At 62.9% G+C, this 26292-nt stretch overlaps 2 protein-coding genes across 2 annotated transcripts; one reads left to right on the plus strand and one right to left on the minus strand.

The window, feature by feature from the left end:
• Window positions 1–586: 586 nt before the first annotated feature.
• PVALEF (parvalbumin like EF-hand containing) lies at window positions 587–2613 on the plus strand (the record flags this gene model as incomplete). Its single annotated transcript, XM_082859888.1, has 4 exons — window positions 587–692; window positions 875–1010; window positions 1350–1465; window positions 2570–2613. The coding sequence occupies 4 exons, from the start codon at window positions 587–589 to the stop codon at window positions 2611–2613; spliced, it is 402 nt and encodes a 133-aa protein (XP_082716014.1).
• Window positions 2614–7951: 5338 nt separating this feature from the next.
• On the minus strand, window positions 7952–26292 carry CEP131 (centrosomal protein 131). The gene is made up of 25 exons (XM_082860091.1): window positions 26193–26292; window positions 23560–23761; window positions 22713–22822; window positions 22154–22268; window positions 21725–21852; window positions 19241–19354; window positions 18544–18699; window positions 17165–17282; window positions 16691–16807; window positions 16338–16488; window positions 15726–15820; window positions 15081–15263; window positions 14400–14720; window positions 14165–14290; window positions 12954–13070; window positions 12421–12523; window positions 11502–11703; window positions 11133–11240; window positions 10938–11055; window positions 10577–10651; window positions 9457–9599; window positions 9200–9377; window positions 8910–9106; window positions 8127–8187; window positions 7952–8050 (listed from the first exon to the last, which is right to left on the minus strand). Exons 2-25 carry the CDS (start codon window positions 23743–23745, stop codon window positions 7976–7978), a joined length of 3297 nt encoding a protein of 1098 aa, XP_082716217.1. The 5' UTR covers window positions 23746–23761; window positions 26193–26292; the 3' UTR covers window positions 7952–7975.

Here is a 26292-nt window from a genome sequence, read left to right on the forward strand (position 1 = left end):
TCAGTCCAGGGCCGGCTCAAGGCTGGCCTGCGCGCAGCATGCCTCCCAGCTGGCGGCTAGTGCCCAGCCAGGATGACCAAGGCCTGCCGGTCTGGGGTGCGGGAGAGAGAGACTAAGGCCCTGGGCCCTGAGTCCCGGCAGGAGGAGGTGGTGCTTCAGGTAACCAGGAAGGCTTCCCAGAGGGGGTGGCTTTGAGGTGAGCCTGGAAGGACAGAGGAAATTACCCAGCAGCACTGAGGGGTCAGACAACGCCTCCTCCACCTCTTCCGAGCAGAGTGAAGGACCTCGTGTCTATCACTTATCATCTCAAAGTCTCGGTCTCTTCTGTGAAGTGGGGTAACACCTCAGGGTGGCCAGCTGTCTTCCTCAGGGCCTGGCCACGAAGGCCTCTGCAAGGCCAGGGCCCCAGGGTGCTGAGAAAGCTGGCCCTTCCAGCCGCCCTCTGCAGCCAGAGGCCCGCCTGGGTCTGGGTGCCTGGGGTCCCCAGTCTAGGGCCAGGAGCTGGCACCAGGCAGGGTCCAGGCAGAGCACCCTTTCCTGCCCAGCACACCCACCGAGCCGGCTCCCTGTCCCCTGCAGGGCCAGGATGGACGAGGACTTCTCCTCCCAGATGAAGAAGATGGCCTTGGCCATGGGCACATCCCTGTCAGACAAGGACATAGACCTGCTGCCCACCGACATGAGGCACCATGGTACAGCCCGCCCCCGCCCGCCCTGGGCCAGCCCCACTGTGGACGCAGGAGCCCCCCCGGGCTGGGGGAGGGCACAGGACCCGGCAGCCCCCACCGCAGGGCAGGAGTCCCCCTCTGGGCTCAGGCCCTGGCAGTCCAGCCCCAAGGCGGATGGCCCTAGTGACACGCCCAGTCATCCCCAGGCTCCTTCAACTACATCAAGTTCTTCGAGTACATGCAGAAGTTCCCGGCCTCGGGGCAGCAGGAGAGTGTCATCCGCAAGGCCTTCCAGACCCTGGACAAGGACAAGAGCGGCTTCATCGAGTGGAATGAGATCAAGTAACAGCCAATGGCTGGGGACAGGATGTCCTGAGCCCTGGGCCCCCTCCCTGGTGGTGGCTGGGGATGAGGGGGTACTGAGCTCTGGGCCCCCTCCCCGACCTACAGCTACCACGCTCACCCCAGAAGACCTGGTACCCCCACTGGGCTCCAGCAGGCCTTGTGGGAGATGGGGCCAGGCTAGAAACAGGGGCACAGCACTGGGCCTAGGCCCAGAGACCCCTCTCCAGCTGGGCCTCAGTTTCCCCAGCTGTAAAGAGGGGAGCAGGTACCTTGTATACCATTGGGCACGAGCCAGATGCCCCCTCAGCCCTGACCCAAGCCCACCCCCGGCCCCAGGTACATCCTGCACATCATCCCCAGCAGCGGGCCCACCACCCCACTGACGGACGAGGAGGCTGAGGCCGTGATCCAAGCAGCCGACACGGATGGGGACGGGAGGATTGACTTTGAAGGTGGGGCAGCAGAGATGAGAGGGGCAGGGATACCTCTCAGGACCTTCCTGCCCCCCACTGCCCGTCACTCGCACTCAGTTTGCTCCATGTCCAGAGCCTGTCTCTGTGCAGGGCTGACCAGGCTCCCCACTGCCAGGCAGGGACCCCATCCCCCAAAGCTTACAGCCACCTGTGGTGGTCACCATCGTCCCCGTTCACAGATGGAGAGGCTGAGTCTCCGGGATGCTGAGGGGGCTTGGGCATTTCACCAGGCCCAGGGGAGCTGCTGCAGGTTTCTGAGCAGGGGAGAGCTGGCCCAAGCCGGCTTTGGGGAAGGTCAAGCGGGCAGATTAGATGGGGGGTTTCCGAGATGGGGAGGAAGGTTTGAGGCAGAGACCAGGGCCTGAGGAGCTGCAGAGGTGGACGCAGGTGGAAGGAGGTCAGGTGGGCCAACAGCTGTGCGTGAGTTGAGCGGGCGGGAGGGGGGTGCCCAGGAGGAAAGGCATTTGTGGGGCAGGCCTTCCCTGAGTCTCCCCATGGCTGCCCTGGGGTCTGCATCATCCTGCTGCCCACCCACCCAGATGCTGACCCGAAGCCTGGAGGATGGCCCTGGGAACAGGCAAGCACAGGCTCAGAGCCCCAGACAGACTGGGGACCTGTCCTCACCCCCCAGGCCTCCACTTGCTGCCCGCAAATACCAGCAAACCTTGACTTGTGGGGTGGTCGCAAGACTTAAAAGAGGGGCAGCCAGGCCAAGGGGTCTGTTTAGGATGCAGCCCCCCAGCCTCTCTGTGCCTCAGTTTCCCCACTGAAGGCATGATGACCACAGGAGCACCAGCTCAGAGACTCTGAGGGGAACTGCTGAGGGTTGATCGTAAGACCCAGGGTGGGTGAGCTCCCCACTGCCAAGCTGGCCGGGCACAGGGCACACGACAACGGTGTGGGGCACTCGGGCAGCCAAGTTCCAGTCCTTCCTGCTCCCCACCCAGGACTCAGGAGGGCAGGATGCAGGGCCCCCTGGACCGCGAGTTGCCCCGTCATAAAGGAGGCTTCCCGCTGGGCCTGCAGGGCTTGGTGGGGCACGAGCCAGGGGGTTATTTACTAGAAATCTGTCTCCTGTTCTAGAATTTTCTGAATTGATCAAAAAGGAGAACATTGCAAAGAAGTAGCACCATGTCCAGCCCCGGCCGGCTGAGCATCCCCCGAGGGGCACCGTGGGTTTCGCGAGTGCCCCATGGAGGCCATGGCAGCGGACGCAGCTTGAGCCAGGAAAATGGAAGAAAAACAGCATTAAATGAACCGCAGCCCATGTGTCTGTTGGGTGTTGCAGCGTCAGCTGGGGCAGGGGCAGGGTCATGGGTCTCTGGGCGACAGGTGGCGGGCAGGGTGGCATGGGGGGTGCAGGAGGGAAAATGGAAGACCGGGTGGTGGGTGTGTCCAGCCTCCTCTGCCCCTTCTTGTTCCTGCCTCACGGGGGGCACCCTCAGAGGGCAGTCCCCCCTCCAGCCCCGGCACCTCCGGGATCTGCCCTCCCAGCGTGGTGCTCTCTGGGCCCAGACCCCCCACCCCCCACACACACCCAGCCCCGGCCTCCACTGGGCTCTGCGCAGGCTGCTCACCAGGCTGGGTCTTAGGCCGCTTGGAGTCCACAGCGCAGGGACAGCTTCAGCCCCAGGGTGCCTCTGAGGGGTCCTGGCACCAGCCCTGCACCCTGCACTCCGGGCTGGACGTGTCCAGGGCTCAGATCTCTGCCGATATCTCCTCGTCTCCTCCTCCCGGTCTTTGAGAACCCGCCCTCTTTTTTTTTTTTTTTCGGTACATGGGCCTCTCACTGTTGTGGCCTCTCCCGTTGCGGAGCACAGGCTCCGGACGCGCAGGCTCAGCGGCCATGGCTCACTGGCCCAGCCGCTCCGCGGCACATGGGATCTTCCCGGACTGGGGCACGAACCCGTGTCCCCTGCGTCGGCAGGCGGACTCTCAACCACTGCACCACCAGGGAAGCCCCCACCTCCCTCTCTTTGAGGCCTCCTCCCCTTCTCCCCAAGCTCATCCTCCTGTAGGAGTCCTCCCCCACCCCACCCGCCTGCTCCAGCCTCTGTGCCAGCCACACTCACCCACCCGGTGGGCTCCCTTCTTGTGCTTTAAGCACCTCTCTCCTGTACTCCAGACTCCTGTGCTCATTCTGGCTGCCTGACACCCCGTTTCATGTGATGGAGGCGTCTCAAGCTTAACGTGCCCAAGGCTGAGCTCCCGTCTTCCTCCCACAGCCCCACCCTCAGTCTTCCCATCTGTTAGCTGCGTCGTTCCTCTGCTGCTCAGGCCGGGAGCTCTGTGGTCACCATGCAGAGGGTGTGGATGTGCTTCCCACTCCATCCTGGGGACTGGTAGCCGGGAGAGCACTAGGCCCCCATCTCAGCCCCCTGCATCCACGTGCGTGTGATGGGGTCCCTCCTCCAGCTGCCACAGGACTCCAGACTCTCTAGGATGGAGGGGCCAAAGGTGGCTGGATCACCCCAGGGTGAAGGCACTGCTCTCAGGAGCCCCCAGGCTGGGCTATTGCAGGAGCAGCAGCCTGTGAGCCAAGCTCACACACCATCCTCGGCTCCTCTCCCTTTCACACCCACTAGCTCTGCCCTCAAAATGCATCCAGAGCCCCATTCCCCCACCATCTGGGCCACCACCAGCTCTTGCCCAGACGACCACCTTGGCCCCCAGACTGGCCTCCCTGCCTCTACCTTCCAACAGTGGGTTCTCAATATAACGGCCAGAGACGTCCTTTTAAAATACAAGTCAGACCCGTGGCTTCACTCGGAACTTTCCAGAGGCTCCCCTCTCATGCAGAAGAGCCAAGTCCTTGGGATACCCACATGCTCCCTGACTTTAGACCCTCCCACCCTCACTGCAGCCACACTGGCCACCCCACTGCTCCCCAGCCAGGAACCACCCTGCCCCAGGGCCTTTGCATGTTCCTGGGCCTGCTATGCTCTTCCCTAGACATCTGTCTGTGTGACTAACTCCCTCATCTCCTATGTTTTCCTCAAATGTTACATCCCAAAGAGGTCAACCCTTCCGCCCTGTTTCACATTCCACTCTACCTTGCCCAGCATTCCGCATTCTCCTTAATCTATTCTCTCCACAGCACTAGCATCCCCTAATATACCATATGAGTTGCTTATTTATTGTCTATTATGAGCAAGCAAAGCATCAAGGACATGGGTTCTGAGATTCCGGAGAGGAAAACCCAAGAAGTGAGCCTGACGTTGGCACAGGGTCCCTGCCAGGGTTTGCAACTGGTGGAGACGCTGAGTGGCTGAGGAGGGCGTCCGGCAGTCTCCTGGGTGTTCAGTACCTGCCAGGGAGGAGGGTCTTTGCTTGTGGGTCCTATGGGGCTAGGAATAAGGAGGGAGGACAGGAGTATTAAGCCAGTCCTCGCAGAGACTGGAGCCCAGCCTCAGCCAGCCCAGTCCTGTCCTAACTGCCACCAGAGCAAAAGTAATCCCTCTGGACCAGGGTCCAAATTCAGCTCAATGTAGACCACACCTGACTGTGCCCATTCGTCTGCATATTGTCTGTGGCTGGTAGAGAAAAAGAGAAAGCTGGTGTGGCTGCTACTATCAGATGGAGGACACTTTAAGGCCAGAAGCTCTGCTAGGCAAACAGGGACAGTCTGTAAAGATAAACAGTCAACTCACCAGGAAGACACACAGCTCTAAATTTGTATGCACCTACTAACATAGTCTCAGAGCATAAAGCAAAAATGGGCCAACTAAAATGAAAAAGAGATGATGCGCAATCACAGCTGGAGATTCTAGCATTCTTCTCTTGGGAACTGATAGAGCAAGTTAAGAAAGAAATCATCAAGGATATAGAAGACTTAAAAAAACACAATGGATTAACCAGAGGAGCTAGAAGGCCAAGGAGACCTTTCTTGGGAGGCTGGGGCCTAACAGATACCCTCACCCCTGCGTACGGTGCCACCCAGCCCACTATCCCTACCCCAGGGAACAGGAATGGCGTCTCAGCCCCCCTTCTTTGGGGCACACCTGTGCAGGTGGAACAGTCCAGTGGGGCAGGCCTCCCACCCCACCCCCAGCATTGTAGCCTCTCAGGGACACGATTTCACCAGCTGGGACGTGTGAGATGCCACCACAAGGCCCATGGGCAGTTCGTGGGCACGACGGAGACCCAGGATGACACAAAGCTCCAAACCAGTTAATGTCAGGAGCAAATTATCTGTGACAACAAAAACTTGAATAAAATTAAAGCAAAGAGCTCAGATAATAGCAGAAGTGAAGGCGTATAAGGGATGCAGAGACTGGTACAGAAGGACACCCACCCTGTCCTTGTGAACAGATGAATGAATGGATGAATGGATGGATGGATGGGTGGATGGATGGATGGGTGGATGGATGGGTGGGTGGATGAATGGATGGATGGATGGATGGATGGGTGGATGGGTGGATGGATGGGTGGGTGGGTGGATGGGTGGGTGGGTGGGTGGACGGGTGGGTGGACGGGTGGACGGGTGGTCGGATGGGCGGGTGGATGGGTGGGTGGGTGGATGGGTGGGTGGGTGGGTGGATGGGTGGATGGGTGGGTGAACAAACAAATGAACAGATGAATGGAAACCCGTAAATCAGAAGCTAGGGAGTCAGGCACCATCTCCCTGATTGGAAAGTCACCACCATCCATTCCTCTGCTTCTCTGGCTGTGCCACCATCTTTCCCTGAAAGTCACCCCAAGTACCTGTCTTCCCATCTGCTGAAAACCTTACTTGCAAAAATACCATAGTTTAGAAACTCCCAACGACAGCTTCAGGTAAAACTACATTTTGGGGGTGGATCAGAGCATCCAGAGGCTGCTTCTCCCCGATTTGGTCCCTGCCCTGCCCCCAGAGCCTCTGGCCTGGAGACCAGGGGGCAGCCAGCGCCCTCTGCTTCTGTGCAGCTCAGGGAGGGTCGAGCAGACCCAGCCTCTGAAGCCCGCAGCCTGCTGAGCTGGTGACCCACCGCCCCTCGCCTGGCAGAGCTCACTCCCAAGACCTTGCCCCTGGGGCCCAGCCCCTCCCCACCTCTTTTCTGGGACTCAGGAGGAATGCCTCAAATGGCCAGCCTGGCTTTTAGAACAGCAGGCAGAGACAGCTGGTTGGCTGAAGTGGGTGGGGAGCTGGGAGGGGCTCTAGGCCCAGTGGGAAGGGCTCTAGGAGCAAAGCTGTCCCAAGGGGAGACAGGCGGGGGCCAGGAGCGCTGTGGGTGACTAAGCAAACCTCCTCCTCACCTTGAGCCCCAGGACTGGGAGCCCCAGTTGGAGCTGGAGGGGCTGCAAGGCCTGCTCTCTGCCCGGTCATCTCATGGTGATGAGACAGCCCCGCAAGGGAGGGAACATGGATGGCACACATGTGCTCTGCCCAGGGGCCAGGCCAGGCACTCCACCTCGGAGGGGTCAGGCCAGGGCGGCCCTGCTCGTCTCGCTGCTGTGTCCAGCTCTGGCCTGGGGTTCTGCGAGCAATCAGCCCTGACGCGAAGGAAGGAAGGAGCCGCCCCGTGCAGATGAGGAAACTGGGCCCCTGGCGCCCCAAAGCAGGGCATGCGGGTGCCGGGAGGGCCTGCAGGCCAGCGCTCCTGTGAGCTGCCTCAGGCCCATGGGGCGTCTGCCTGCGCCCTCCTGGTGGTTGAGGCTGAGAGTGACCGCTGCCGGGACTCACGCTAGCGAGAGGCCAAGCCCCAGGGCCTTTCAAGGGTGCAGGAGGGGCTCTACCTGCACTAGGGCCAGCCCTGCGCCTTCCCACAAGAAGGGTGGCGCCTGGGCCAGTAGGAGGCTGTCCTGGCCAGCGCCGGCTCTCCCCAGAGACCTGGCCCCAGCACCCTCGGCCAGGGCAGCAGCAGCGACAGAGTGCCTGGCGGGAGGGCAGCGGGGGAGAGTTCCCAGAGGGGGCGTGTCCCCTCCGCTGCCCTCCCGCTCCCCTGCCCAGACCTTCCAGGAGGGGCCTCCACCCTCCTCGTGGGCAGGGCCTGTCCAGTGCCCATTTCCCACAGGTTCCAGGTTGTCACCTCCAGGGGGTGTCCTGAGTGGGGGAAGGAAGGAGAGGCCCTCAGGGAGGCTGGCCAGTTCTCTAACCATGGAGGGGGCGCACAGCAGCCTGAGCAGGGGTCGGGGAGGAGGCTCAGAGCTCCGTCCCCAGGGGCGAGGGGTGCGGTGAGGGGCACAAGCGTCATGGGGCTCGTCCAGGCCCAGGCTGGAACAGAGGGCCATTCTCCCTGCTCGGGACTGGGGCCCGAGTTGCGAAACCGCAGGGCCAGGCAGGGAACATGGGGGGCAGGCCAAGGGCAAAGCTAGGTCGGGGCACCTCACACCTGGCCCTGAGCAGCCTCCAGCCCCGCCACCCCAGGCCCCAGCCCAGGAGAGACAAGTCAGGGTCACACAAAGTATTAAAAGACAGCTCTTTACTGTCACGACGTAGCCTCGGTGCTCCACCTGAGGGCTGGCCAGAGCACTTCCCGCCAGGCGCCCTCAGCCTGCTGCTGTCGGCGGTCACTTGGCACTCGGGAACGGCCGCCTGCGCTGCTCCAGCAGCTCCTCCAGGTGGTCGGCCCTCTTCATCGCGGCCTGCAACAGGCCGTCCACCCTGGTCAGGCCCGAGCCACCCCCGCTCCCCCAAGGAAGGCCGGCCGTGGGGACCCACCTCGTGCTGCTTCCGGAGGCTGCTCACGGCCTCCTCCTTCTTTGCCAGGGCCAGCTTCACCCTGCGGGGGAGCGCACGGTGGGCCTCTGTGCGATGCCCCTGCCGGACCCCCACGCCGGCCTGCAGCTCTGAGTGCAGCAGGGTGGCCGGTGGGGGGCCTCCATCCCCCAAAGAACAGGAGGGGCCACTCCTGCCCACCTTGTCCCGCCCTGCTGACTGCGGCACTGGGCCGCCTGGAGAAGCCAATGACAGGATCTGTGACCCCACGGCTGACCCCGTGTGAATCCATGCCCCTTGGGAAGGGCTCCCTGCTGAGAGGAGGACGAGAAGCCCCCACCACGTGCCTGCGTTGCAGAGCACCCACGGAGGGCAGGCAGGTAGGGACCAGGGAAGGACTGAGGGATCCACGGCAACAGGGGGAGTAGGGGGTGGAGGGTGTCCATCCTTTCTGCATAGCACCCACTCCACCCAGGCCCAGGGGGCTAAGGGCCAGGGAGCTCCTCTCCGGACGCCCACACATAGGGCACCCGCCCTGGCTGGGGTTGGCTGGGCTTCTTCCCAGGCTCTGGGGCCAAGCACCACAGAGAGGACGACAGAGCCTCAAACACAGAGCCTGGAGCAGCCACGGTTGATGGGGCCCAGTTCTGCGTCGGCAGGAAGCTGGAAGGAGGGCGCACAGCCTGCTCACCTTCCTGGGCCCAGCGTCCTCTTTGGAGCCACAGCGTCCCGCCTGCCTCCCCCAGACCTGTGCTCCCCAGGACCCCAGTCAGCCCTGCGGCCCACCTCCCGTGAACCTCCTCCAGCTCCGCCTGCTTCTCCCGTGTGAGCTGCTCCAGCTCCAGCCGCTGGCGGGCCCGCAGCTCGGCCAGCTCGGCCCTGACCTGCCGGTTCTCCTCCTCAGAAGCTGCCAGCCGGTCAGCGAACTCCTGGCGAAGGACCTGGGCCAGGCTGCTGCGCTCGCCAGCCAGCTGCTCATTTACCTGGGGTGGGGTGGCGGGGGGGACGACAGGGACGGCGTGAGGGGACGGCGGGGGCTGGGGGCTGGTGGTCGGCCACCCCTCCCGCCTGCTCACCGCCTTCACATCCGCCAGCTCCTTCTCCTTCTGCCGCACCAGGCCCTGCAGACGCACATTCTCCCCCTCGGCCTCCCCAAGGCGCCCCTTCAGCTCTGCGCACCGTTCCTGGAGCTTCCGCTCCGACTGTTCCAGTTCTGAGAGCTCCGCCTCATACTTATCCCGGAGGCGTTTGACCCTGGGGGCGGGAGAAGCAGGGTCAGAGGCAGCCCCGTTGCCAGTCTCTGGGCCTCGCTCCGGGGTTCTCGGGGCCTCACCGGCTCTCGGCAGCCCGCTCGTTCTCCTCCCTGGCCAGCGTCATGTCGGCCTCCAGCCGGTGGATGACCAGCTCGATCTCCTTGTCCCGGCCTCTCCGGATCTCTTCCTTCAGCTCCCGTTCCCGGTTCAGCAGCCACGCTTCCTGCAGGGGAGGCCCAGGGGGTTTGGGGGGGCCGGCTGAGGTTGGCGGAGGACGAGGGATGGCCACATGGACTCTTGGGAATGCCCTGATGGCAGGGAAGGAGAGGCCTCGCACTACCCCAGGCCCCACCTGTCCTCAGGGGTGGAGGCCACGTCCTGTCATCAGCACCCAGCGTGGGACACAACAGGGGCTTGAGCTTGAGTAAGAACCATTAGCACAGCCTGGTGCTTCTCCCCCGCCAGAGACCTGGGACCAAGGCCACAGAGACCGCGTCTGCTGCCAAACTGATCCTCCTGATACAAGAAGGGACCTCATCTGGTTGCTGAGGGCAGGGCCGGGTGCCCCCACCTGGGGGCAAGAGCGTCAGTGGGGCAGCCTGTTGGAAGGCAACCTGGAAAGCGCCATTAGGTTTAACATGCCGCACTCTTTAACTCAGCAAACAGTCTGGGAACGTGTCCCACAGATACGGGGACCCCTCCATGCGTGGCTGGGGGTGGGGAGTAGCAATGGCTGCTGGGCCACTGCTCAGGCTTTGTCCCCAGGCTGATGCCTTGTGTGGCCCCGGGTGCCTGTCCACCACAGCCTCCTTCCAGGACAGGAGAGGTGACACAGCACACCTGGTGAAAGGCGTGAGAGGACAAGGAAAAGCCTGCTCCTGCGTGAGCCCCTTACACTGGCTGCAGGTCAGCCTGTCAACTTTGAGAGCAGCTACCTGGGCGAGGGGAGGGTGAGGAATGCCCGCCACCATCAAGTGGGGTTCGCTCCAGCCTCCTGGTCTCTCCCGAGGCCACCTGGAAGCTCACTCAAGTACAGTCAGAATCACACCGCCAGCCCTGGGCAGCCAGAACCCACATGTGCCCGAGGGGAGGCCACAGAGGTGGAGCCTACAAGCCAGCTTTGAAGCCTGGGGTGCCCGGCAGGAGGGGAGAGAGGGAAGGAAGACCCCACCCCCTGCCCCAGCTTCACCCGCCTCCCACCTCCTTCTTGGCGGAGTTGGCCTCCCACATCTGTTTCTCCACCTCCAGCTGGTCCTTCAGGGCCTTCAGTTCCATCTGGGGGCCAGTGACAGGGTGAGAGCAGCCCCCGCTGGCTGCTCCCCACCCAGGGCAGTGTCTGCAAGAGCCTGGATGGGGCCTGCGGTCAAGTTGGGGGTCTGTGGTGAGCTAGCTGGGGAGCCCCGTCACATGAACCCAGGCTCAGCGTAGCACTCCAAGTGGCTGCCACCCTGGCAGGTGGGCGCTGCTCCTGGCAGTGGCCCCTCTCCACGGGTGGTATGGGTGCTCTGCTGCTGGGCTGGCCTGGAGGGGCGGGGCCCGGGCGGGATGGGGCGGGGCTGACCTGGTGCCTGCGCTCCTGCTCCTCTCTCCCCTTCTCAAACTCGGCCCTCAAGGCCCGGCCCCCTGCCGAGCTGCTCTCCTCCAGCTGCCGCCTCAGCTCGTCCAGCTCCGCCCGCTGCCTGCAGGTGAACAGAGGTCAGTTCTGTCAGGCTGGGCGGGGCTGGGCGGGGCGGGGGCCCTCCCCTCCCCGCGGTACCTGGCGGCCTGCTGGCCCAGCCGCTCCTTCTCCTCGGCCACCTCGTTGTAGAGCCGCCGCCGATGCTGCTGCAGCGCCCGCTGCTCCTGCTCCAGGTGCTGCTCGAAGCTGCGGACACAGGACCCGCTGGAGGTGGGGCCGCCGGAGTGCTGGAGTCCCCGCCCCATCCACCCCAGCCGCCAGCCGGGCACGCCCCTCAGAACTGAACTGTCCAGTACAGCCGCATCCCTCGGTGTCCTACACCGCCCCATTTTCTCTGTCCTCCGAGGGAGGCCACTGCGGAGGAAGTGCTGTTCGCTCTGGGGGGGTCTGCGCACACCCCAGGCCTCACCCCCACCCTCCACGTCCCCAGAGGGCTGGGCCCCTCACCGCTGCTGGGCACGCTCCCACTCCTGACGGCCCAGCGCCTCCTTCTCCCGCTCCAGGTGCTCGCGGAGCTCCTCCGCCTGGCGTCCGTAGCGCTGGGCCGCGCGCTCGTCCGCCTGCAGCAGCTCCACCGCGTGCAGGCTCTTTAGCTTCTTCACCTCCTGCTTGTGCTTGGCGATCAGCTTCTGGATCTCAGGCTCCAGGCCTGGGGGGCGTGGAGGGAGACCGTGCTGCAGGGACCCTCCTCCACCACTGCGGGGGCGCTGCCCCTCACCCCTCTGTACTGTGGGGGACCCCTGACCTCTACCCACCATGACACCAGGGCTGCAGTCCGGGTAGAGGAACCCCCCCCCGCCCCGGACTCCAGCCCAAAGCACAGCTGAGTCCACCAGTGCCCATGGCATCTCTCCCTGCCCACTGCACCAAGACTCCCTCCTTGGTGCTCTGGCCTGCTGGGTCTCCCACTGGAGGAGGGGGCTCACTGGAGAGGGTGTCCTGGGGCAGGAGGCCCGGGCATGGGCAGGCACAGCTGGGGCTGCCCCATCAGCCCTCAGAGGGATCTCAAAGTGGGAGAGGAGCGACTGTGCCGCCAGCAGGCGGCCCCCACCCCGAACCCCCATATGGCTCGCTCCCCTGGAAGCTGGAGGAGACCAGGAGACCCAGCAAGGGGAGCCCAGCCAAGGGAAGGTGAGGCCCCCCAACCCGGACCGGGCCCTCTGTCTGGACGCTGGTCTGTGGCCAAGCTCGTGTGCCGCCAGCCTCCCTTGCTCCTCCTGGCCTCGAGCCAGCGGGGCTGCATCCCTGAGTCTCACTGCTTCCCAGGAAGCCTCTCCGCCACGTGTGCAATTGGAACTACTGTTCTCACTCGAGACCCCCACGATTACTCCGCCCGAGTGGCAGCTCTGGGCACAGCGGCACCCACCTTTGACCGTGATCTCCTTGATCTTCCGGGTCTTCTCATTGATCCACTTTTCCCTGCGGACTTTTTCGGTGGCGCTCATGAGTTCTTTGAGTTTCTTAATCTCCTACCAGCAAGGAAACAAGAGTCAACAGAGCAGCTGTGCGAAGCGGGAAGATGCAAGTGACAGCCCCCTTCTGGCCATCCCCTGGGTTTCAGGAGGCGGCCTTTCAACAGTGACCTCGGGCAGAGCAGGAAGCACCAGGGGCTGCGGGTCGTTGTCTGACGAAAGCCAGGAGTAGTAAGTGGCATCCCTCTGACCAGGGACCAGAGCGGCGGCATGTCCTCGGTCACCTCCTCTGAACCCCACCTCCTCATCTGTGACACGGGAGGGGCCACGCGAGTCCCTCAGCCCCTGCCCCGGGGTGTGCCACCTGCTGGGCTTGCGGGAAGCAGCTCGGAGGTCGGGGAATGAGGCTCCGGGGCCACCTGTCCTGGGGTTCCTCGCACAGGGCCTGCAGGCCTGGGGTCAGGTGTCAGGAGGGCGAGGGGCTCACCAGCTCGTGCTGCTCCCGCATCTGGGCCTCCTTGTCCTTGAGCCTCTGGTCCCCCTGCTTCAGCTCGGCCACCAGGGCCTCACACTTCTCACCCAGAGCCTTCTTGTCTTCGATCAACTGCGACCAGGGGCGGAGGTGAAGCTGCTGCCCCACGAGGCCAGGAGATCCCGCCTCCCCTCACCCGGGGGCCAGCGCACCAAATCCCCAAACACCCCGCTGCTCCTGGGTCTGTGAGGGACCCTGGGTCTGGGAGGGTGTGCACACATGGACAAGGGGCTGCAGCTGCCCCCGGCCCTCAAGCCCCCTGAGACCTGGCTGGTGTCAGCGGAGCTCAGGCAGGGACGGTGCCTTGGCTACAGCCCTCCACTGTGGCCACATCAGGAGCTTCCTGGAATGGGGGTCATTCTTTTGACCCCGTCACCTGGCCTGTGGAGAAGGGCCTGCCCGTCGCCTGCCAAGGGGTCTCTGTGAAGCCCCAGGATGGCACCCAGCCTCACTGAGGGCTCCAGGCAGACCCCCAATTTGGAGACACCTATGACCACCAGGCAGAGTGTCGCTAATGATCACGGGAGGCCGCTCGGTTCCTCTGGGCGCCTGCCTCTCTTCAAAGACCCCGCACCAGAGTTTTCCTCAGAAAAGGACCTGATGGGGGGGCTTGACTGAACACAGCGTGGGGCTGAAGCTTCCACCACCCTGTCAAGGGAGCTCTGGCTGCCCCACCAGCCCCAGCAGACCAGGAGTGGCCTCCCCGGGACACGGACAGTCTGGAAGGCACAGGAAAGTTCAGGGTGTGTCCTGCTGGACGCCTCCCACCAGGCCCCCAGAGGACCAAGCGGTCCTCTGAGTGATCCCACACGCCTGGACCCCACCCTGGATGTGCTCTGCCCAGCAGCTCCTGCTGCCCGCCCACCATGCTGGGCTGGGGAGCACGGCCATGGGTCGGGGGAGGATTATGGCTGGGGGGAGCATCGCTGGGGGCTGGTGAGCAGCACCCAGTGGGGCTGGTGTGCACAGACAGGACCAGCCCTGGTCCCCACAGGGGAAGATGCTGCCCGTTTCTACAGAAGGAGAAGGAGACCCACAGGGGAGGCCAATGGCTCCAGAAATCTCCATGAGGCCCGAGCTGGTCGGGAACCCAGTCCCGTTCTCCTCCCTGACTGCTCAGGTCCTGATAGCCCTGCCCTCAAGCCCCGCCTCCCAGGCAGCACCACCTGGTCGATGAAGGACAGGTGCCGCTGTATGGTGGCCTCGTAGTGCTCCTTCTGCTGCCGCAGCTGCCGCCCCAGCTCCTTCTCCGTCTCTTTGACCCGCCGGATGGTGAGGTCGCGCTGCTGCGCCTGTGGGGGGTGCGGGAGATGAGACAGAGATGAGGCCCTCAGGGGGCAGGCCGGGCACTTGCTCCAGCTGGGGACATGGGGACGGAGGCAGTGCTGGTGGCGACGTTACCAGCGCCCTCTGCAACAGCACCATCGCCTGCTTCTTCTCCTCCACTTCCAGCTGCAGCCGCATCACCGATGTGCTGACCTCGGACGCAGGCTCCAGGCGCCCCAGCCCCTCCTCCGGCACGGGCCCCTGGAGACCCCTCCACACCTGGGGGGCCGAGGCCGGCGGGCCCTGCCCAGACTTCTCCATCTCATCCAGGAAGCTCATGATACTCTGCAGCTTGGCCTCCGAAAGCAGGGGCCCGTCCTCGCGGGGGCAAGCAGCCACACTCAGCTTCCCAAATTTCTCCAGGTTGTCGGCTGTCAGGGAGCTGGAATCGTCCTCCTGCGGGGGGTGGGGGCGCAGCAGAAGACTCTGGGCTGGCCTTCTAGGAGCTGCTCAGGGCCCCCTGGGGCAGGGGAGGGCCTGGTCTGGAGGGAGGGCCTCTCGGGCTGCCCAGACCCTGGCAGGGCATCCATCACCTGGGGGCACCACTGGCAGAGAGGTGGTGCCCACCCCACCTCCACCCCTGGGTTATTCTGGGGGTCCTAAACCTTAGTGAGCCCGGGGATGACAGGGGGGTTCAACAAGGTCCCATCTGGCCCTCGTTAGCATCCTGACTAGAGCAGGGAGGAGCCCGGTGGACTTTCCTGGCCCCCAAAGTGCCCCTGTGACCACGTGGACAGTGGCAAGGCCCACGGTCACCTCATCAGTCCAGGCGTATTTGTCCTTGTGGTAGGCCTGGGGGCGGGGCAGCGGCTCAGGCTCCTGCTCCAGCAGCTTCAGCGTGTCCAGCAGCTCGTCCAGGGTTGCCCTGGACTTGGCCCTGCTCCCAGCAGGGCCCAAAGCTTCCAGGCCCTCGCCAGCCACGTCCTGGGAGCTGGCATCCTGCAGCAGATGGGCCATTAGAGGCAGAGACCACCAGAGAACGGTGTGGGGAGAGGCCGGGGTGAGGCTTCCTCCACACGGGTGCCTGCCCGCTCAGCCACAGGGACTGGGCTTGCCCCCCAACCCACCTCCAGGGAAACAAAAAGGGCGGCCGAGTGAGATGGGTCCGGACCTGGCCTCCTCGTCCCTCAGGCTGGAGGCACTGGCCAACACCTAACCTCTGAGCTTCCAGCTCTCTTCTGTGGGTCTGCACAGGCTCCACCCCAGTGTCCATGAAGACCCAGCGGGATTCCAGAGCAACCACTGAGACCCCAGCCCTCCGCTGGAGTGACAAGACCCATCCTGGGTGGCCTTTCCTGGTGTGAGTGACCCCACAGCCGGGGAGGGGCAGGGAAAGGGCAAGCACAGATGCACCCCAGAGCTGAAGCCGGGCAGGGAGGGCAGGAAGGGCTGTGCCGAGACCTGAGGCTTGTCCTCTGGAAGCTGCCGGGGCTCTGGCGACGAGTCGCGGGCAGGCTGGCAGGGGTCCTCCGGGCCCGCAGTGCGGAGGCCAGCCCCTGCACAAAGGAACGCAGCGTCAGCCCACCTGGGGGCAGCGAACGCGGGGGAGCCCTTGGGAAGAGGCCAGGGAAGGGGGATGCAGGCCTGGGACAGCACGTGCCACAGTGGACCTCATGGAACAGCGGGGACAATGGAGAGCCTTGACCTCCCGGGGCGAGAGGTCAGGTAGCTGGTGCAGCTGCTCTGTAGGGACCCTGTGTCCAGCTCCAGAGTAACTGGGGCACAGGTGGAGGAGCAGGGCCTGGCGTCTGCTGAGAACGACGCCCCTCCTCCACGGGTGGAAGCCACAAACAGGGCAGTGGCACAGGGGGCCAGAGGACACTGGCAGAGGCCACACCTCCTTCTCAGCCACGGGCCTCCCTGAGGGAAGGGGATGGAGAGGTCTGGGCATGGGGTGTCCGCCTTCAGGGATGGCTGCACCTGGGGTCACCATACCCGGGGTGCCTGTACATAGAGCCGGAGGCAGAGGTGGGCAGGTGGCAGGGCAGCCTCCGGGCTCTCGGACCTGCTCACCAGTGTTATTGGCCTTGCGGGTCTGCTGGGCGGCGCTCCCCGGCCTCAGGCTGGGCTCCTGGGTGGTCTGGGGCTTCCCCGGCTCCCCCGGCCCCTTCAGCAGCCCAAGGTCAGCGTTACCTGACTTCTGGGCTCGCTTCTGCTGCAGTTCCTGCCGTGGGGAGCACCTGTGAGCAACCCCGCCCAGGGGAGAGGGCAGCCCCTTGTCCTCCCCAAGCCGTGCTGCCCAAGGCCCCACACCCAGGGGCTCAGGGAAGGGGGTGGCGGGGCCCCCAGGAGCGCAGTGGTGCTCTCGGCACCCGGGGGTCCTGCCTTAGCACTGGGCTCCCCATGTGGCTCAGGTCACCCCTCACCTGGATGGCTGCCCTCCGGGCCTGGCGCGCCTTCTCCTCCCGGGCCTTCCTCCTGGCCACCTCCTTCTGTTGGTGCCGGTCCAGGAGGGTCCCCTCTCCTAGCCGCTGCCGCTGCCCCTGCAGAAGCCGAGCCATGGTGGGTTTCACTGGGAAGATGGGGTTGCCCCATCCTGCCATTTCTCTGCCCCACAGAGGACAAGCCCCCCCTCTCCCAGGTGGCCAGCGGCTCCTGCAGGTGGGAGATGGCTCTGCATCCCAGCCAGAAACCCACCCCACCTTTCAGCAGGGGTGACCTGGCACCCAGGCCCTGCCAACCGAGTGACTCAGGAGGGAGGAAGCTGGGCCCCCAGATGGGGGGGACCCATGGGGCAATTCTAGGTTCAACCCCACTGGTCCGAGAAACCCTGCCATATAGCTGGACCCCTGGGATTCTCGCCCGTGCCCTCAGGGTATGGCTCACACACCCACGCTGACCTCTTGCTTGGACGCCAGCAGGTGCTCCAGGCGGGCGGCTCCAGCTCGGCGCCGTTGCACTTGATGTCGGTACCAGCGCTGGATGGTGATGGCGGCCTGGTTCACCTGGTGGATAAACCTGCCAGAAAGTGGGGCTCAGGATGGAGGCGGCTGAGCCAAGGCCTCCCTCCCCGGGTCTCCAGAAGGCCCGGCAGGCAGAGAAGCCGGCGGCTGTGCACGTGGCCCTTCTTCAGGTGCCAGCGTTCCCCAGGGAAATGGAAATGCTCATCCGCACAGGTTATTCACAATTGCTAGAAACAGAAAGTAACCCAAAGGCCCACCACCTATGGGTGAGCACCGTGTGCTCCTGACAGCGACATTACTCACAGACAAACAGCAACAAACCAGGGACTCTGCAGGCCAGGCACAGGAGGCCACAGGCCGGTGCTCTAGTCAGGGCCTGCTAGGGAAGGCAAGCTGCAGGGGACAGGCTGGTGTGGCCAGGGTCTCGGCCGGAAGGGGCTGGGTGAGAGGCATGCGAGGGGATCCCAGGGGGTGACATCATTCCGTCTGCACGTGCATCAAACTCATAGACCTGTGCCCTAAAGGGGGCGTGTGTTGTTGTACGTAAACTATACTCAGTAAAGCGGGTTAAACCCAAAGCCTTCACCTTGGCTCTCAGGGACACTTTGTTGATTCACTCAGCAAAGGTGCTAATGGACCATCTAGGATGTGAGCAGTCACCGGCCGTGGGACATGCACGCAGAGGGGAGCCCTGGCGGGGACCCCCGGGCCTCACCCAGCTCGTCCCGCTTGCCCACTTCCAGGGCCCACTCCCAAGCTCTACTGGGACAGCAGGGGTGACTGCTCAGCCAGGTGAGGCTCTCAAAGCCCAGCCTCTGATCGCTAAGTGGTTCCTGACGGGGCACAACGTCACAGACCTGGGGCTGCAGCAAAAGATCCCACCATGCCCACCCTCCGCGCTCCCCTGGGGCAAGATTCTAGGGGCGGCTCCGTCAGTTGTTTGGAGTTTTTCAGTTTTATATCTTCTTTCTGCTTAATGTTTTTTTAACTAACAGTTTTACTGGGGTATGGTTTACATACTTGTAAAATTCACCCATTTTGAGTATACGATTCAATGATTTTTAGTAAATTTACAGAGTTGTACGACCGCCAGCATGATCCGGTTTGAGAACGTTTCCATCGCCACCCAAAGCACTCCCCTGGCCCCAGGCAGCCACCGCTCTAATTTCTGTTTCTGCAGATTTGCCTTTCTTGACGTTTTATATAAAAAGAATTGGACGTGTGGTCTTTTCAGCCTATATATCTTAAAACAACTCTTAAATGGAAATTTCTCCCACTGGTACCTCCGGGCTCCTCCCAGCCCCAGCTGCGGTCACCTCTCAGCCTCCTCCTCGGTCACCTCCTTCCGTCTGAGCTGGCCGGCGGTGCCCCCCGAGTTGTTCTGGACCGTGTGGTTGCTACGGGCCGCGTTCTTTTGCGGCTTCCCGAGGCTGCTGCCCTCGCCCTCGTCCGTGGCTGCCTTGATGATGTTGCTGACCGGGAGGGCAGAGAAAGGCTCACAGCCTCCTGACAGGGCCCCCATCTCCTGGCCCCCGGGGGACGGCTCTGCCCGCAGCCCGGGGAGGTGCCTCGGCCTGGTCCTGGGGCCTTGGGCCTGGCAGGAGGCACCCACAGATCCTGTTCCCTGTTCTGACTTGCTGGTCATTGCCCGGGTCACCTACTCTGCCCCCACCAGAGCCCGTCTGGTGGCACCCAGGGTTAATGGGCACTGCATTTAAAACAGCAGAAAGGTCTCAAATGTTACAGGATCCCAGAGCCAGATGGTGACTCAAGACACCCATGGGCCGTCCCTGACCTGAGCACACTATGCAGCGGATGTAGGGGTGACGGACTAGGGGCTGCTCTGCTCAGCTCAGCCCTGCTTGAGACCCTCCTTGGCTTTGGTCTTAGCCGGGGACCAGAGACTCAGGGGGTGGCTGCGGCTTCCTCGGCAGGACCTCAGGCTGGAGTGAGCCCGGGCCCACCTGTGTGGCCCAGGTTGTGCACCATGCAAGGCTGGAGCCAGGGCCTTACTTGAGGGAGGGAGCCATGTGGTTGGAGCTCTTGGGAGGCGGCACCTTCTCCGAGGGGGTGTAGTGGTTGTGCACCATGGTGGTGACGCAGTTGCCCACGGCGCCCTTGTTGCTCCTGCCAGGAGAGACCGGGGCAGGGGGGTCAGGCTCTGGGAAACACCCCCGAGTCGTGCTGCTGATGCCAGGGCTCACTGTGGCATCGTCTCAGCGTCCCTGCCGGTGGGGCCCTTCTTGGGACCCGAGAAAGCTCCGCCAGGGCATTCCACCGAGCAGAACCCAAGGTCTGAGGGTGAAAACTGCGGCCCCTGACTTCGGACATGCCTGCGACAGGGTGGGGGAACGGTCACAGACCAGTCAACAGAGAAAGGACCTCCCCTGCCAGTTACATGTGATGGATGGAATACACACTGTTTTCTCTATGCCCCTCTCAAACCCGCCAGAAGGAATAAAAAATGTACAAACACACAAGGATGAGAAGACGAGACAGCGGCAAAGAGATGGCCACAAAGTTCTTGAGGACGAGGAACAGAGGGCCCAGTGGTGACTGACTCGCAAAGTGAGTGAGGGGAAACCTGGGTGCCGCAGGGGCCACGAGGTGGCTGGTCTGCACCCCAGAATCCAGGGAGGTGTGGGAAGCAAGGGCACCTGGCTCTTCCAAAGCAGCAGCTGCGCCTGCACCCCCTTCCTCACTGAGCATCAGGCCAAGCCCGCCCTGCCCCACCCCTCCTCCTGCAGAAGACAAGCAGCTGGGTCTCCAGGTGAGAGTCTGTGCCCTGGACCAGGACACCCCCAGCCCTTTCCTGCCGGCCCACAAATAACCCCACGGGGGAGACAGGAGGATCTCTCCCTGGAGAGACTGGGCAGCCCCAGAAGAAAAGTCCCAGACGCAGACAGGTGGGGAGCCCCCAGCACAGCAGCCTGGTCCCCACACAATCACCCCAAAGTGAAGCCTCCAGGCAACTTTTAGGGCCTCCTTCTTAAATTCTGACAGAGCCATTATTCCAGACATTTGGGGAAAGACCCACATGTAAAAAGTCAACAAACAGAATATGATGGAAATAAGGCCAAGCAAAGAACAGGACATTTCAACAAATGTACACTCAGTGTCAGGCTGTGCTGATAAATCTTTAACAGCCAAGTCTCTAGAGAGAAAAGCTCTTATCTGCAGCATCTGCCACTGTCAGTGACAATAGTTCCCACCATGGCTGATTTCAGACACCCTGGAACCAGAGCCGGGCAGAGGAGGACAGTCGGCCTAGTGAGCCGGTGCCGGCAGCTCCAGCCGCCGCTGCGTGGAATCCTCAAACACGTGAGAGACGAAACAAGAACAAGATGCTACGAAAGAGGAAGGATGGAGAGACATTCGAGAACAAGAGGAGCTACAGGAGAAGAAACAAAGCGAGCAAAGGGTTGAAATACACAGTTAAGTGCATCTATCAGAAAGCAGATCCCAAAGCTGAAGAGGAAGAAAAGGGAAGACGCCAACTTTGTAGAATCAGCCCAGGAGGCCCAACGTGCAAATAACCGCAGTCGCAGAAAGAACGGGAAAAAGAAAAGGGAGAAAACTGTCAAAGAAATGACAAGAGGAAATTTCCTAGGACCGAACAGCACAAGTGTGCACATGGACCAGCCACCAAAGCCCAGTGTGATGAGTGAAAGAAGCACGTCGAAGGCCTGGCCCTGGGACCTTCCACAACAGAGAAATGAGAAGATGACTCAAACTGCTTCTAGAGGGAGGAAAACAGACACGTGAAAGGACTGGGGATCAGGAAGGCAGTGAATTCACAACAGCTCTCCACGGAAACTGAGCAATTGCTTCAAGATGTCAGGAAGGCTTTCCAATCTAGAACTCAGCGCCAGCCAAACTCTCAGTCAGTGGAACGGTCACGGCATGTTCAGGCACACGTGGTCTTAGAAACTTTTCCTCCCACACATCCTTCCTGAGGAATCTACGGGAGGATGTGCTCCCCGAGAGATGGAGGAAACGGAGGGCCTACCAGGAGGGAGGGGGTAGCAGAGGGAGGCCAGCTCGGACCCAGGCAAGAGAAGACAGGGCTCCGAGAGGTTTCTCTGGAGGAAGGTGGACGGGCAGGGCACCTGCTGACCTGCTGGAGGGGAGTTCTAAGGTTCTCTTGCCAAGTCTGGGAGAAGAAGTGACCCACACACAGACGACGAACCAAGGGGGAAAACAAGAGATCATTTTTAACTCCGGGAAAAACAAAAGTGTGCCCCAAACATCAACAACGTCTCTTGAGCAGATTCTGCTCTGAGGTTCACATCCTGGATTCCTCAATCCTCCTGACTCTGGGGGGCAAACACAACCATTATCCCCTTGGTATAAATGAGGATCCTGGGGCCCAGGAGGGTTAAGCAACCTGCCCACAGAAATGTTCCGAGGCACCCTGGTCCAGACACAAATAAGACAAAGCGGCCACCCCCGGGAGCTCTGGGTGGGCAGGGCTGTGTGGCCCTGCAGCCGGCGCACCTGTTGTTGGCGGTAAAGTTGGGGGCCAGGGGCACCGTGCACTCTCTCCTCCGTGGGCCCACCGGCACGTCGAGGGTGCCAGGACTCTGGGCATCGGGTGGCAAGGTGAAGGCCCTGGGCTGGTCATCCTGCACATAGACGACAGCCTGTGACCTCGCTGCACACGCCACTGACACAGGGCCCCTGCCCTGCCCCCACTGTCCCACACACACATGGGGAGTGGTGGGATGGCCTAAGGGCTGGGACATTCTTTGCTGCTCCTCCTTACGTTGACCGCTGTGGTCAAAGCTGGCTAACTAACACTGATGCCCCCCACCCCCTGCTGGCCCACCCTGCAGGGGCAGCGAGAACGAAGCCGGAAGCAGGTGTCACTCCCAACGGACGTGGGCCGCGTGACGTCCTGTCCGCTCAGCTCAGCTGCAGCCTCACCAGGACATTCCACGTGGCTCCCTTCTCGCTGGAAGCTTTGCTCAGACCGGCAGGCCTCTTTCTCCCACCGGGGCTGCCCTCGAAGAGTGTCAGGAAGTCCGGGGGCTCTTCTGGCCTGTGTCACAGAGAGGACAGCAAGCAGGGATAGTCACTGGGCCCGGGGAGCCCGGCTCCAGGAACCCGGACAGGGGTCATCTTACGACGGGACAGGAGGGACCAGGTCACCGGTGGGGACTCCTGCTCCCCAGCCCACAGCATAAAATATCATTTGTCAGCCCCGATCTGACAACCGCGCCTGGAAGAGGTGCTCACACCTGTCCTGTGGCCACCACAACACCTCAGGGAAAGCGCAGCAAGGACAAGGAAGAGGTGCAGGCAGGGGGATGGTGGCCTTGAGGTCCACATCCCTGCGCGGGAAATGACGGGCCAAGACTCATCCCGCCCGCCCCGCCCAGGGCTGGCCCCCCGTCCAGCCAGCGCTCACACCAGTGAAGCTGGGAGAAGGGCTAACAGAGGGAGGAGAGAGCAGGCCGGGGGTACCTGAGGGGTCAGAGGTTACCTTAGGGGGCCAGGCCATGCCTGGTTGGCTTGTGGCTGGTTGACCTGCGTGGCACTGTTAGATCTGCGAAGGTTGCTGATGGCCCGGGAGCCTCCGGGCCCTGGGGCCTCCTGCCAAAAGGAGGGAAGCAACCAACCATGTGGCCAAGGTTTTAGACCCTCGCCAGTCCACGCAGCACCAGGCCAGGCTTGGACACAGATTTAGAGAGAGGCCCTCCTGGGTCACACGTAGACAGGTGGGCAGGGGAGCAGCATGGGGGTCCTGGGTTTGACCTGCTGAGCGGGGGCAGGTCCTCGGCCTCTCACACGAAGTGGGAGCTCCTCACCCCTGGCAGATGGAAGGTCCGAGAGGAAGCGTGTGAGGCCCGCCCGGGAGCCGCAACAAAGGCTGGCCATACTCCTCATCACCTTCTAACCAACGAGCCTGGCCGCTCACTCCCCCTGCAGCTCTCGTCCCGCAGCTCCCGTGGCCATCCTGCTGCCCGCCTGCCCTGCCCTGCCTGGTATCTCAAGGCCACCAGGAGCTCCTCCTTCCCCACACATCAACCCCGTTTACAGAGGAATCACACAAATCCAAATGTTGCTGGAACAGGAGGGACAGAGGGCTTGGTGCCGGCAGGATCTAGGCTCTGCCCGGGGCCAGCCGACCCCAGTCGTGACCTCTTGGTGAGTCAGCTCCCTGGTCTCCAAGCCGGAGTCCTTCCTGCCCCGGGGTGGCCCCAGGGATGCACCGGATGATGGACATGAAGGTGCCTGCTGAGGTGTGGAGCTTACCCAGGAGTCAGACGCCACCCCGAGGTAGGGGGCCCTGGACACCCCTGGACCTGAGGCCCAGCCCTAACACTCACCAGCATCTTCCTCCTTGGCTCGCTGCCAGTGACCACGGAGATGGAGCGGGCGATGGGCTTGGCGGTGGAGGCACTGTTGGGACGCCGGGACATGGGCGGAGGGAGTCCTGTCAGACTCAGGTCCATGCTTTCCGGGCTGCCCTCGGGAGGGCCGGAGGGGCCGCTGAGGGCCCTGGAGCCTTTCATGGTGGACAAGTAGGCCCTGAGCAGGGAAGAAGGGATGCGAGGAGGTGTCCTCCGAGGAACCAGATGCGCACACATAACGTCTGGCCCGGCCACAGGGGCCCAGGGCGCCTGAGTCTGCCTGCCACCCAGCTCCCCAGAAGCCTGCCACGCCCACCACCCTCCTCACTGGGTGGCCATCTCCTCATTAGGAGCAGAAGCGAGTGACAGAGTGGGACCCCGAGCACAAACGCCTAAAGGAGGGCCTCCTGGGGTCAAAACGACCTTCCCCGGAGGGGCACTGCTGGGGGTGGCTGGGGGCTGCGGAAGTCATGGCTGTGAGCCCCCACCCTGTGACAGGTACTCCACCCGCCTGGGCCCCATATGCCTCACCTGTAAAATGGGCCTTTAAAAGTGCCTCCCCAGGGGTTATCATGAGGCTCAGACAAGACGGCTGTGAGGCTGGCACGTGGTGAGCACCCCACAGGCGATATTCTAACTGGGGTTAGGGCCCCCAAACTTATCTGACCACAGAACCCCCTCCATCTCCTCAGAACCACCCAGAATATCCACGAGCTCCTGGGAGGCAGCATCTGCTCTCGTGTCCAGGTTCCCCTCCTCCCCTCCTAGGTTGGCCACCTCTGCAGCGTCCCGTGTTGGCCCTTCCTCTTCCGACTGCTCAGCCCTGGGCCTCTCTCTTCGTCCCGGGGGACTGCCTCTGGCCTCCTGGCTTCAAACACCATCCATGGGCTGCCGGTTCCCACAGGCATACCTCCCGCCCCCCTGTCCCCTAGTTCCCAACTTAGCTAACCACGCAGCCCCTGGCACCTCAGACCCAAGCGGACTCCTGACCACCACCTCCAGCGCCCTTCCCTGGAGGGCATTTTCTGAAACCGGCTCAGACCGAAGATCCAGGTCTCGTCCCGACATTCTCCCCCTCACCTCCACACCTGCCCCCTCAGCAACCCAGCCGATGCCCCTTCCCCGTCAATCCCTTCCCTCCACAACCCCCATCCGAGCCCCCATCTCCTCAAACTGGACAACCGCAGCAGCCCCTCCTCTGGCCCTGCCTGGCCGGCCCAGCCCCTCCCCGCAGGGCAGCCACAGCTGATCTTTCTGAACCGGGTCTCAGATCAGGCTATGCCCCCAGTGAAGACCCTCCGAGGACTCCCAGGCAGGGAGAATAAAGTCCACATGCCTAATGCCCCTCAGACCTGACCCTAACCTCTGTAACCTCCTCACTGCCTCCCTTTTCCATCCTCAATCTGCTTGAGACCCTTCCCTGGGATGTCACGAGGCCCCCTTTCACTCAGAGGGCTGCCTGTCGCTGTCACTCTTCATTCCCTCATCCTGCTTCATTCTTCTTCATTGACCACCTGCGCACACAGGTTGGTCTGTGCACTGCCTGACGCCCTCGTAAGAATGTAAGGTCCATGAGCGTGGGGACCAGCAGCCCCAGAACCCGGCACGTGGCAGGTGTTCAGGTAATAAGAGGGGGTGAGCGGCACCAGGAATGACCAGAGAGGAATGAGCACAGCCCTCTGTGCCACGGAGGACTCTGGTGGGCCAGCGGGCACACACCATCGTCCCCCAAGGTCAGCACTGCAGCCTCCTTCAGCCCCAACACCCACAGCAGAGGCTTTGCCCCTACTCTCCAGCGTGAGGGCAGAGGCTGTCCCTGCCACTCACCAGGCCAGTGTCCTCAGTTATGCATTTCCGGTCGGGTCCTGGGGGTGAAATTTAACACCCTCCTCTCCTCGAGGCACTGGCCACACCCACGTGGACCCAGGCTGGCCCACTCAAGAAGGAGCGTGCAGGGCTCTGGGATGGTAAACACCGCCTCTCCGTGGAAACCTCCAGGCCAGACCTCACCTTGCATATAGAGGTGTCCCTCCCAGGACCTGAAGGTGGGTGTCCAGAGTCTCTGCCTGGACCCCTCAAGATGGGCTGTCCCAGGACCCCAGGCAGCTTCTCTGCCCGGCAGCTCCCCATCTCTCTGCGGTTTGGCTCAAGGTGGTAAGACCGGACTGCTGCTGACTGGTTTCCACCCCATCCTCCTGGGAAGGCAGGAGGAGCTCAACGGCCCTGGGGCATGAGCCCCTCCTCACCTGTGAGGGGGCACCGAGAGGCCCTCACCTGCACCCTCCCCCTCATCTGGGCAGACCCCTTTACCTGCATAAGAACCCCCCGGTCACCTGCGTGGACCCCCTCACCTGTGCGAGGGCCAGACCCCTTCACTTGCGCTGGCCTCCGCATCTGGGCGGGCCCAGGACCACCTCACCTGCGCGGGGACGCCCTCATCGGAACGAGGCCCCACTCACCTGCACGTTCCACCTCACCTGCGCAGCCCGGGATGCCCCTCCCTGCGCGGTCCAGGAACCCTCTCACCTGCGCGGGCCCCATCATCTGCGCAGGCCCTGGACCCCCCTTCACCTGCGAGGGCAACCCCACCAGCACAGGGATCCCCTCACCTGCGCGGGTCGGGCCTGGGACTCTGGGCCTGCGGGGCCGAACGGCGAGGGGTGCGCGGGGCCCTCCAGGCGGGGACCGGCGGGGCCCAGGCTTCGGGCC

The sequence above is a fragment of the Leucopleurus acutus genome, assembly GCF_964270905.1.
Source record: "Leucopleurus acutus genome assembly, chromosome: 19".
NCBI lineage: Eukaryota > Metazoa > Chordata > Mammalia > Artiodactyla > Delphinidae > Leucopleurus > Leucopleurus acutus.

What these genes read in the sequence shown, in the direction of transcription:
- CEP131 (XM_082860091.1), bottom strand. Translation starts at nt 23,745, where the DNA reads ATGAAAGGCTCCAGGGCCCTCAGCGGCCCCTCCGGCCCTCCCGAGGGC. An exon ending in TGCTGTTGCAGAGGGCGCTG is followed by an intron (nt 14,291 to 14,399) that starts GTAACGTCGCCA and finishes CACCCCCCACAG; the next exon opens with GCGCAGCAGCGCGACCTCAC. An exon ending in AGCAGGAGCGCAGGCACCAG is followed by an intron (nt 10,652 to 10,937) that starts GTCAGCCCCGCC and finishes ACTGGCCCCCAG; the next exon opens with ATGGAACTGAAGGCCCTGAA.